The sequence below is a fragment of the Alosa alosa genome, chromosome 12 (genome assembly GCF_017589495.1).
Source record: "Alosa alosa isolate M-15738 ecotype Scorff River chromosome 12, AALO_Geno_1.1, whole genome shotgun sequence".
In the NCBI taxonomy this organism is placed as follows: Eukaryota; Metazoa; Chordata; class Actinopteri; order Clupeiformes; family Clupeidae; genus Alosa; species Alosa alosa.
In genome coordinates, this window is record NC_063200.1 from 22,311,819 (window position 1) to 22,323,921 (window position 12,103).

The 12,103-nt window shown below is 43.7% G+C and overlaps 1 protein-coding gene across 1 annotated transcript; it reads left to right on the forward strand.

The window, feature by feature from the left end:
- Positions 1-4,572: 4,572 nt before the first annotated feature.
- On the forward strand, positions 4,573-11,158 carry LOC125304749 (annexin A1-like). Its single transcript, XM_048259248.1, has 13 exons — positions 4,573-4,657; positions 5,023-5,122; positions 5,325-5,439; positions 6,824-6,918; positions 7,131-7,244; positions 7,355-7,445; positions 7,672-7,751; positions 7,900-7,956; positions 8,107-8,200; positions 8,362-8,457; positions 8,950-9,008; positions 9,158-9,280; positions 10,703-11,158. Exons 2-13 carry the CDS (start codon positions 5,063-5,065, stop codon positions 10,757-10,759), a joined length of 1,041 nt encoding a protein of 346 aa, XP_048115205.1. The 5' UTR covers positions 4,573-4,657; positions 5,023-5,062; the 3' UTR covers positions 10,760-11,158.
- Positions 11,159-12,103: the final 945 nt, after the last annotated feature.

Sequence of the window (12,103 nt, forward strand, 5' to 3'; positions counted from 1 at the left end):
GCAGCATCAGGTGGGTAGAGCGGGTGGCAGCCCACCAACACCACAGGTAAGTATCAACTATGCTGCCCCCACGGACCGGGCGTGCACCAGACCAGAGCTCAGCCCCAAGCTCAGCCTCAACTCCGGGCCTGGCAGAGGTGCAGGCCGAAAATAGTCCTGCTCTAGGGGATCCGGGGCAGCCGATTGAGGTGCTGTCCAACCTCCTGGGAAGGGATTGTGCCGTACCTGGGTTGTGGCTACGGGACTCACGGTTACCGCCTACAGTTTCTCCGCCTCCTACGTTTTCAGGGGTCAAGATGATACCGCAGCACCCCTTTAAACTTTGCTTGCCGGGAGGAGGTCCAGGAGTTGCTTCTGAAAGGGGCCTTCTCAGAAGTGTCACCACTGCATTAATGTAACACTGGGTTTTTGTCTCCAAATATTTTATTGTGCCCAAAAAGACGGAGCCAATACCGTGTCCTCGACTCCAGTCTTGAACCAGTACTGCTGTGCTGCCATTCAAAATGGTCCACGCTGGAATAGTGATTGCTCCCATCCAGGAAGGGAGGGTTTACGCCTTGATCAAAGACGCTGCATTCCACGCCCCTATCTGCCCAGCACACAGGGTCCCTCTCCGCTTGCCTTCCAAGGCAGGGTGTTCCAGTTTCAGGTCCTCCATTTGGCCTTTCACTGACCCCCCCCCAGAATTTTTACCGCGGTGGTGGCAGCCGCACTAGCCCCCTGCAGGTCCAGGGCCTAAAGATCCACCGCATCTGGACGACTGGCTAATTTAGCCCCATCTCAGGTGGAGGGTGGTGCACCTAATAATCGACATGTTTCTGAACCCATATCCAGGCCCTGGCTTCACGTCAACTGGAAAAGAGCAACTTGCAGCCTCGGCCAGCAGGCGGATGTCCTTGGTGTCCCTCCTCACTGTCAGCATGATGACGGCGCCTCCCACTCCACCTTAGAGGGCAGACAGCTTGACCGAGGCTCTGACAGGCTCGGCTGGGCAGACTGGTCACCACCCACAAAGTCCAGGAGGCTGTTGGCTTAATGGCCCCGCAGCTGCGGCACTGCCATTGGGCCTGCCAGCTAGCACGCCTGCAGTGCTGGTTCACGCCTTCAGCTCCACCCGAGAGACGTGGGTGCTCCCCTGCTTGCATCCCAGCCCCCTGGGCGCCCTGGAGGGACAGGAGGCTCCTTACTCCAGGGTGTTCCACTGGGGGGGGCCTTCCTCACAAGAGGCAAGTCATCTCGACAGACGCTTCTCTGACAGGCTGGGTGCAGCTGTCTGGGAAGGGCTGTCAGCTTAGGGGCGCAGGCCTCCTCCTTGACGGCCAGAGCACATCAATGTCCTCGGTGAAGGCCATCCATCTCGCAGAGTGTTCCTGCCAGGGCGGCCAACATGTTCTGGTAAGGTCAGACAGCACCGCGGGTGTATCATGTCAATCACCAAGGCACGAGGTCTCTGGCGAAACAGGTGGCGGAGGAGTTGTTGTCAGGCATGGCTTCGCTGCCTTGGCTTCAGTGAGGGCAGTACATCGCCCATGTGGAGAACAACAGCGGCCGAGCCTTCCAGGACCGCCACTCCCGGGGAATGGAGATTAAGTCCAGTGGTCAGCCAGGTCTGGGCTCAGTATACTGCACAAGTGACCTGGTTTATGCCGGCGGGAAACCCACTCACTGCCCAGAGTGGTACCTCTCGTGGGGACAGGGCGCAGTTTGGGTTTCTGATGCTCTTGCCGCAGACTGGCTGATAGGCCGATACTGCCTCCATCCCTCTTGTACCGTAGTCCCATGGAGGATCAGTCTCCTGCTGAGCACCACTGCATGAAATTTTGGTTCCCTAGACTTTCTCCGCTCCTGCAGGTCAGCTATGGAAGAGCCCTGCCGGGCGGACGGGCTCAGCAGACGGGCAGATCTGGCATCCAACCTCTTCTACTAGAGTTTCATGCACCCAGGAGGACTGATTGGTGTGTACAGTTTAAATTGTCACAGTTTGCCCCAGGCCACAAAGTGCCTTGCGCAAACCATTTGACTGGGCATGGCCGGCACTGGAAGGCTTTATGCCTCGCCATTTCCAGCCACCAGGGTGGCGGATAACAGGCCCTTGCAGGCATCCCAATTATTTGGTCACAGAAAGGCCCGCCAAGTTACAACAAGGTACTGCACCAAACTGTATCGCCCACTGTTTAATGTCACTTACTAAAGGCCTGTGATGAGCCCATTTAGATGTAGATCTGGCACCTGGTCTCTGAAAAACTAGCTTTCCTGGTTTTGTTTGGCCAGGCTGGCCGGGAGCCTGTGCCAGCAGACTCCCAGGAGGTAGGGGCACCGATGGTCACCTCTCACCTCTTAATCCAGCCTCCTGGTTCAAGCCAGTCTATCAACCAGAGGTTCTGAGCTGACCCACCCCAGTCATGGTCTTCACAGGGGCAGAGCGCCAGCTGCTTGCTCACCCAGCCTGGGTCAGGGCTTTGAGAGCGACTGTAGGCCTGCATTTAGCCGCAGGAGGAAACACACCAACTTTGTCTGCCAAGAGACGCCTGCATGACTGTCACATTGGCTGAGAGGTTGGCTCACGGGGCTCTGGAATGCTAACCTTCTGGCACAGGCACCACCACCAGGAGGCGGTTACGCCTGGGCCATTCTGGCAAAACAGGCAGCGGCTCATGGGCGACGTCAGCACTTTTAGCCAGGTTTTACAGGGTGACGCTGGCCCAGCCCCTGCTTGGCACGCCAGCCTCATGCCCGGACCGAGCGGCTTTAATGATAGCTTAGATTTCACTTTTGGTATGGTGTTATCCTTGAATCAGAGGATTACCAGAGTAGGCCTGAAGATCGTGCCGCCAACATGCATGGGATCTGCACTGAGGGATGACCGCCACGCATCCTTGCTCGGACCATCCTGAAGACGGAACTGTATAATTCCGCGACGATAAGTCGAGTCGTCGCCTGAGGTCATGGCATGACTTTGTTGACATATGGTCTCAGTGATAGGCAGAACGAAGGTGATCATTCCCTTTTTTAGACCGTAGTGAGTATAGTACCCCCCAGTACCCCCTGTAATTCGAACTATAGTTTGCACACGTTTTCGGCACGGCTCGAGCTGCGCCTGAGATGTGCATGTCCCGCAGGCGGTGTGCAAGGTCTAACCTGTTAACATGGGAGCTGAAATAAAAACGGAAACGGCACGCAGCTGACACGCTCACGCAACGCACCAGGTGTGAAACGGGCCTAGCCTACAGAGCAACTAGGCTAGACAGGCGTTTGTAACTACAAAGTGGGGTCTGGGTCTGTGGTTGCACCGCAGTTGATAGGTAATAATGTAAACGAAAATAATTTACTCAGCACAAAATCAAGCTTCTGCCATTGCCATCTCAGTCCCCTGATCTAAATTTCATTGAAAAACAATGGGGTGAGTCAAAGAGGAGAATGCACAATTATGGACCTAGGAATCTGGACAATCTGGGGAGATTTTGTAAAGATGACTGGTCTTAAAGGTACTCTAATCGATGTTGGGTAACATCACTTCTGTTGACGTTCAAACAAAACATGAGAGCTAGCGAGCTACCTCCCTCCCCTCTCCCTCCCGTGCAATTTAAACTCTCCTGAACCCGCATCTCATCTGTGAATGGCTGGAAAAGTTTGTTATGTTTCATGGTCCAGGCAGCACCAGGCTGTTTTTCTTGCCGTTTTTAGACCCTGGGCTGTCTACAGAGACCACGTTTTTTAGAGTGTATTCAGGGGACAGGCAGCTAGCGGATGGTGAGGAGATGTTTGCTGTATGAGAAAACATGTTTTAGCTTAGAAACCGTGTAACATTGCTTAGAATACCTTTAAATCCCTTGCTTTCTATTCTCCAACATAGTGGGGTGTCACAGGAGAATATTATTTATTGGCAAAGGGAGGCTATAAAAGAAGGTATTACAAGCAGGGGGGGGGGGGCAAATGTGATTTGCTTCATTGCTACATTTGCTTCCCTTCAAGGTTGGATTTTTCCTCATTGTTTTCATTGTGAGATTATAATAAATCACCAACTCCTTGGTGCCAATAGCAGAGGTGGCAATAATTCTGGAGGGTACTGTACATAGTCACTATTTATTTCTGTGATTAATTGTATTATTAATTGTATTGCCTCTGGATGAAGCTATCAAGCATTGAGGTCAAACTTTGAGGATGTCGTCTTGGGTTTACTTATGACTCCAGTCCAATATGATGCCAATGAACTGAAACACGCCGTGAAGGTAAATGTCATCCTTTAAGGAAAAATGGATAAATGTTGATACATGTATCAGATAGATTCATGTTTTCTTTTATTTGGATTAAATTGAACTCCTGTACTATGTAACCTAAAATGATTTATTCTTTTCAGTCTTGGTTTGGTACTTGTGAAGTTGATAGCATTCGTCAACATCACACCTTCAACACATAAAAAGGCTATACTCTCTTTCTTTATCTCTCTTTCTCTCTCTCACACACACACACATGCATGACTAGCATTGTTCCTCCTTCTGTTGGGTTAGAAGACAGGTACAACTGGAAGTCTGTTGCGGGTCCACCCTCTTTCACCACACCTACAACCTGCAGCGGCACAATCCGTTTTACGGGTTCATCCTGCGATATTCATATCTGTGTCACACTGCATTTCTCTGCAGATAATCCCTGGTGACTGGTAAGTCATCTCTATTCACCTTCACATGAGTTGAGTTTATCTGAGTTAGCCTTTTCAAGCTTCTGCGCCTCATGATTGACAGTAATTTGGTATCCATTCTTAACACGGTTGAAGATGAAGATGAATTTAAGTTCAATGGATTTGCTGTGCTATTATGTCTCTTATTCAGATAACTCCAGAAACAAAAGGCTTAACAAATGTTAAGTGTTGTGACTTTATAGTCTATTTTGTGTCACTGAACCAAATATTTCTAGAATAACATGTATAGTATTTGCCTGTTTAATTACCATTAATTATTTCAAAGCAAACGAGGGCTTTATGTGCTTGATATGCTGGCTATAACGTGTTATTTTTTTTCTTTCTAGATTCTGGTTATAAGTCATAGATTTATTCTCAGCTATATCAATGGCATTCTTCAAGAAAATCTTTAAGAAGGTCACAGATGATGAATCAGACCAGGATTTGGTAAGACTTTAAGAGAACTGAGAGGACTGGATGGGGCATTTACCTGCACAGTATCATACCATTTGCTCCCTTCAAAATTATTTGATGTCACAGGAATTTTGATGACATGTTTGGTACTCATGGGATGTGTAGTATGTGTTTACATCATACACACAATTGTAGTGCTCCTCTCATCGTAAAAACATCTGCTGTGTTGTTCAAGGACTTGTTTGTTAAAACCCCTGTGAAGCCTCCATACTATGGAACAGTCACCCCAGAACCCCACTTCAGTGCCATCAGAGATGCAGCGGCACTACAGAAAGCCATCAAGGCCAAAGGTAAGATGGAGATTATGCAAACAGTCAAGCTGAATTTGGCAATATAAAACTATGAGAGGAATTGACACTGTGACGAAGGGCTGCCCCATCCTATGATTCATATAACTAGATGTACCGCATAGCGGTACAAAATATGACCGCCGCTCAGTCCTGTACATCCGTTCCGCGAAAATAAATCACACTTCAATTTGTCTCCATATTTTACTCCATCCCCACTCTTGAAACATTTGTGTATGCTTGTTTGGCATGCCTGAGTGTGTGTGTGCGGCTGCACAGAAAGTAGCCTACTGGCGCTGAAAAGGTGAATAGATTGTAGAATAGCCAAAGAAGTTGTAGCATTGTTATAAAACCTTTAAAATCTCTAAACAATCACAAGTAGGGCAGTTCATCACAGTTCATCCATTGCAACTGGATTGATGAAAGGTCACTTACACCTGTAGGCTACATTGTATTTGGGAAAAGCAAAAGGTATCAGCATAATGTTATTTATTTATTTATTTATTTATTTATAAACAAAAACATCTCTGTCAGTTCCGTGCCGTTTTCAACAGCTATCAAAACAAAGGTAATTTTGGATGGATGGATTTTTTGTGAATGTTTCTTCTTCTACATAAGATTTTAGTCATCTTTAGTTCATGTAATACTTTATTGTCAATGCACAAATTAAGTAACAGTAGTCTGGTAGTTATTTAGGAAAAACTGCTTTTTTTGCGGTTCGGGGGGCCCAGCACGGGGAGTGGACCCGGGACCTAAAACGAAATTTTTCCGTAAAAGTCTAGTGGGGCTACATACCCACCAAATTTCATGTGCCCCCGTGGTTCGTGTCCCGGTATCGTTGACCAAAAAATTCAGGAAGTAGATGACGGGGAAGAAAAAAAAAAAAAAAACTTTGACAATCCCTATATGACCGCCATAATTATAGACAGCGCCCTAGACTGGTTTGAGACATGAGAGAGACAGGGAGAGAAAAAGACTGTCCACCTTGTCCTGTTTCCTGTCTCAATATTTCATCATTTCTCACAAATACTGTATATGAAATGTTTTCCGTTGCCTCAACCAAAAAAAAAAACAAATCCCCTTCAACAGGAACAATAGTGTTACTTTTGGTAATTCTGATGATGTGAAAATTCTGAAAGCAGCCTTTTAGGATTTTCTTCCCCTTCTAAAACTAGCAAGCCAATAATAAAAGCTTGCAAGCATACTAATTGGTGTATTTTAGCAACATAATTGACAATGCCTGACCCTGTCCGTGGTGCAACTGGCTGGGGCACCTGCACCACTAAAAAAATAAGTGTGCATGAAGACAATGTAATTTTCTGTGAGTGATAGTCATTTCTCTTTCTTATAGTAGTAAAGTTTTGTTAATGATCTTTCCCTTGATCAGGTGTAGATGAGGCCGCCATCATAGACCTGCTGGTGAAGAGGAGCAATGACCAAAGACAGCAAATCAAAGCTGCCTATCAGCTGGACACTGGAAAGGTGTGTTCCGACAGGAGGGCATTTCTGCCACAGTCAAAACTCCCAGATCAAAAGTCCCAGTTTTTACTGTACTTCTCTTCTAGAGGAGCAGACGTGTGCTGACACTAAATATTCCTCTATGTCAGGACAAATGGCTTTTCATCAGATGCCATGGTTTGTAGAGAATAGACAGCTGTGTTTTGTTAAGGAAGTATGTCTTCTTTATGTTTCAGCCTCTGGAGGGTGTTTTGAAATCGGCCTTGAAGTCAGACTTTGAGAATGTAGTTCTGTCACTGCTCATGAGCCCCGCCCACCATGATGCCCACGAACTCAAAGAGGCCATGAAGGTATAGTGTAAATGGAAAAGCTATCTACAGTCATTTGTTTTTATCCCACAATATCTATTTGGTGACTTTATGAGGTGAAGATATAATATCATCATAATGTTATTCAACAGGGTTTGGGGACTAAAGAGCATGTCTTGAGTGAGATTCTGATCTCCAGATCAAACAGACAAATCAATGAAATTAAAAAGGTCTTCAAGGAAGGTATGGGTCCTGCCATTTTAAGTATGAATGCGTCTGCAGAGAGAGCAGGCGACATACAGTATTATCTTGTTCATTGAGTATCCTCCTCTCACTTGTGTTCTGACCTTGTGTTCTGATACATAAGAATTAATTATCAAGAATTAATTATCAAACAAGAACTCCAATTGACCCACCATGTCGTAATACTGTAGTTTGTAAGACAGAATTGTTTTATCGTCTTTCAAAGTTTATGATGAGGATCTGGAGGAAGACATTAGAAATGACACCAGTGGAGATTTTATGACAACTCTACTTGCCCTCTGTAAGGTTAGTCGTCAGGATCAAAACTTTTTAAAAGTTATTTTGTTCATTTGTGAATCACTTTGCATGCAAATATATTTGTCCCATGAATTCATCACAGTCATTTCATACTTGAATTGAGAGTGAGAGAGAGATTTACCCATGTTCACTGCAGGCAGATCGTAATGAACAGCATTATATTGATGACAGCCTTGCCAACAAAGATGCAAAGGTATGGTTTGTACAAATCTTTACAAAATAAATACCACAACCTTTACAAAATAAATACCACATACCTTTACAAAATAAATGACCACAAAACAAAATATTATGTGTCACTCAAATTAGTCTGATTTATGGCTGGATTATTCTATGATTTCAGGCTCTGTATGCGGCAGGAGAGAAGCGGAAAGGAACGGACATCGCTGTCTTCATCGACATCTTCACCTCCAGGAGCGGACCTCAGCTCTGCAAGGGTACTGAAAAGATGATACAATTTTTGCTTAGACTGTTGTTTCTGCAAACATTAATCTGTAAACTATTGATTCAACTAAAAGTATTTGATCTGCATAGCCCACTTCATGTGTGAGTGAGTGAGTGTGTGTGTGTGTGTGTGTGTGTTATTGCCACTCCACAGTGATGAAGCTGTATTCCCAGTACAGTGAGGAGGGTTTGGCTGATGCAGTCATGAATGAGCTGAAGGGAGATACAGAGGACTGTTTCATGGCATTAGGTAACAGTGGCAATGTCTGTCTTTCTTTATATTAGGCTTTTTTAACATGTGTATATGTATGTGAGTGTGTGTGAGAGAAAGAGCAACGAGAGGGAGAGAATATGTGTGTTCAAGGTGTGATGTTAACGCACGGTGAGTTTGACTTTGCTCACTTATATCAACAAGTGCAGTATTCAGGAGAAAGGCATAGAGAGAGATATTGAGAAATGAGAAATGTGAAAATCAACATAATGGTCAACAAGGGGTAAACTATGAATTCCCATCCATATCCAAGTGTGTGTGTGTGTGTGTGTGTGTGTGTGTGTGTGTGTGTGTGTGTGTGCAGCCAAACAGCTCAGTCTTCAAACATTCTAAAAATTACTCTGTGTGTGTGTGTCATCAGGATCCTGACAAACCTGTAGTCTCAGTACCTGAGCTTGTTGACCACCACACTAGCCTTAGGAATGCCTGGGACACAATGACTAATCTAACAAATGCCTTTGTCCTCTTCAGTGAAGTGTGCCTGGAACCCAGCTACCTACTTTGCTGAAAAGCTTCACTTGGCAATGAAGGTAACTAGTATACTGACTCCTCTATTGCTATGACAGAACATACACACACACACATAGACACACACACACACACACACATTTTGTAGAATACTGCCTCCCTTGTGTAAAGTGTACATTTCACAACCAAAGTTATCTCACCAATCCTGCAGGGCTTTGGGAATGACAGTGACACCATTACTAGAATCATTGTGAGTCGTTCAGAGGTGGACCTGAAGAATATCCTAAAGGAGTACAAGAGGCTGCATCAGAGGACCCTACAAGAGGACATTCTGGTGGGTATATATTACTCAAACAACACAATAACACAGACACACAGACATATTATATATGCCATCATTCAAACAACACACACTAACACAGACGTTATTATATATGCCATGACTCAAACAACACACACTAACACAGACACATTATATATGCCATCATTCAAACAGCACACACTAACACAGACATATTATATATGCCATCACTCAAACAACACATACTAACACAGACATATTACTGTATATATGCCATCATTCAAACAGCACACACTAACACAGACATATTACTGTATAGATGCCATCATTCAAACAGCACACACTAACACAGACATATTACTGTATAGATGCCATCACTCAAACAGCACATACTAACACAGACTATTCAGGTGAGTATGCTATTACTATTGCAGTCCAGAAAGCGAAGCAGTCTTATATTCAATGGAATCTTTCCCGTTTCTACGTGAAGTTCTGTATTCTTTGTTGAATGTTTTGATAGTTCATTGATGAGCAAGATTTGAGCAAGTTTGGTTTTTTAAACCTATTCAGGTTTCTGAAGTCGGATTCTGCTCAATGTTTCTTTCTGGAATATGGGAGTTTTTCCTTGCCACTGTTGCCATATGGCGTGCTTGTAGGGGGTTAAGGGATAGGGCTGCCAGTCTTCCGATCGTTGTGTTCCTTAAATGTCTGTATATAAATTCATATAATCACAATAAATACTAACAACATACTAAGGCTAACCGCTTAAAGTCCACATCAACGGGGCCTAGGCATTTGTTAGCCAAGCCTATACTGTATATACTACTAAGTATTTCTGATATGTTGCTGATTGAATCATAAATGGCTACAGCAACAGAGGAATGAACACCTCTTCGTTGCACTTTTAAGCACTTTGAGCTGCATTCTTTGTATAAAAGGTGCTATACAAATAAAGCTTATTATTATTATTATTATTATTATTATTATTATTATTATTATTATTATTATTATTATTCAGCCCCAAAGAGTCAACAAAGGGTTTCTGTTTGAGGCAAAGTTCTGCATATAATTTAATAGTGTATGTCTGTATGCATCTGATGCATATTTATTTCTTATTTCTTTGAGGAGCATCAATTATGATATCATTGTTATAATATCTAATACACTGACTGGAATGAACTGTTCTAGTCTGAAATGTGATGTGAAAAGGCCATAAAAGGAAAAGGTTGTAGTTTGGCTATGTAAGCCCCTGAGTGGAAGAATGCTGTATTGTTTTACAGCATAATGCATATTGGAATTTAATCATTCCAGATGTTGCAGTTATCAAAACTTTGTTCTGCTCTAGTGGTCCGCTGATGGGAGAGAAAAAAACATGCTTTTTTCTCATCTTTCCTAATGATAAAGGCAGACTATGTTTTCCTAACCTAAGTGCTTGTCAATGACTTGCTTTCACAGGCTGAGACTAAAGGGGACTTTGAGAAGATTCTCCTGGCACTGTGTGGAGACAACTGAGCTCCCAACCCTCCACTCTGTCCACAGGATGTCAAAGTATGGGCCTACTATCTACTAAGTCTGCCCTCCAGTCTGTCAGAAGAGTCCATCCTCTAGGTTGTTCATGTTACTGTCCATATCCAAGTCATATTTTGAGATATCAGTTTGGGGATGCATCATGGAGAGAGCTGTGTAACAATTTATAGAATTAACAGCTAATAATATAAAATAAATTATTTATTCATTACAGTGTTTTCTATGTAGTAGAATGTAGCGTTTTCTATGTAGTAGATTTCTGTTAAACTAACTGTATTTGTCATCACTTTTGTGTATAAAATTTATAAAGGAGTCAGTGCAATTTAAATAAACCAAATACTGTGTTTAATAATAACTGAAAACTATTAAAAATACTAAAAAATATATAATACAGTCAGTTCCTTGAACCTCATGGAAAGCCAAAATAAATAGCATATCTCTAACACAAAGCACCCATTCATAAATTGATGTCTGACTGTGCTCTGACAAAGTGTTTAGAAAGTGTCAAATAGTGAAAAGTTTAATCCCTCTAACAAAAAGGGTAATGTGTTGTCTGCATGCAGTAGAAATTAAATTGTCCAGTAGAGGATGGCAAAGAGCGAGCTGTTGCATCTACAGACTGTCCAAATATCTTGCAGCTATTAGGACAGTTAAAGGAGAATTCCGGTGTGATATTGACCTAAAGTGTATTGAAACATGATACTAAGTGTGAACGTATGTCTCATAGCCCATCTCGGCTTGTCCCCTGCACTCCAAAATCTGGCGCTAGTTAGCCGATGCTACCAACAGCTTTTTCAATAGTGGTGCTTCGCATCGGCTAGCCATGCAAATAAATCACTGTTTTACACCCATTTACGAGGCTCAATGTATCTCCACACTTCATTGGTAGACTTCGAGGGCCCTGACATTTAAAGCGAGACATTGAGAACTTTGAAAAAAGCACTGGTAGTTTACTTACAAGACGATTTATACAGACAGTATCTTCACGAAGTTTAGCGTTTGCAGCCATCTTGAATTTAGTCACGATAAGTCGAGTAACTGCTCCAGTAGCAGCAACTGGAATCCATGCATTTCCCCTAAATTATTTTTGGAATCTGATCCTTATCATACCTGTTCATTCTTACTCGTTGCTCGACTTATCGTGACTAAATTCAAGATGGCTGCAAAGCTTAAACTTCGCGGAAGATACTGTCTGTATAAATCGCCTTGTAAGTAAACTACCAGTGCTTTTTCAAAGTTCTCAATGTCTCGCGTTTTAAATGTCAGGGCCCCGGAAGTCTACCAATGAAGTGTGGAGATACATTGAGCCTCGTGAAATGGGTGTAAAAC

Coding starts and splice junctions, on each gene's coding strand:
- LOC125304749 (XM_048259248.1), top strand. CDS start 5,063: ATGGCATTCTTCAAGAAAATCTTTAAGAAGGTCACAGATGATGAATCA. Junction 5,440..6,823: donor GAAAGCCATCAAGGCCAAAG/GTAAGATGGAGA, acceptor TCCCTTGATCAG/GTGTAGATGAGGCCGCCATC. Junction 8,458..8,949: donor GGACTGTTTCATGGCATTAG/GTAACAGTGGCA, acceptor TGTCCTCTTCAG/TGAAGTGTGCCTGGAACCCA.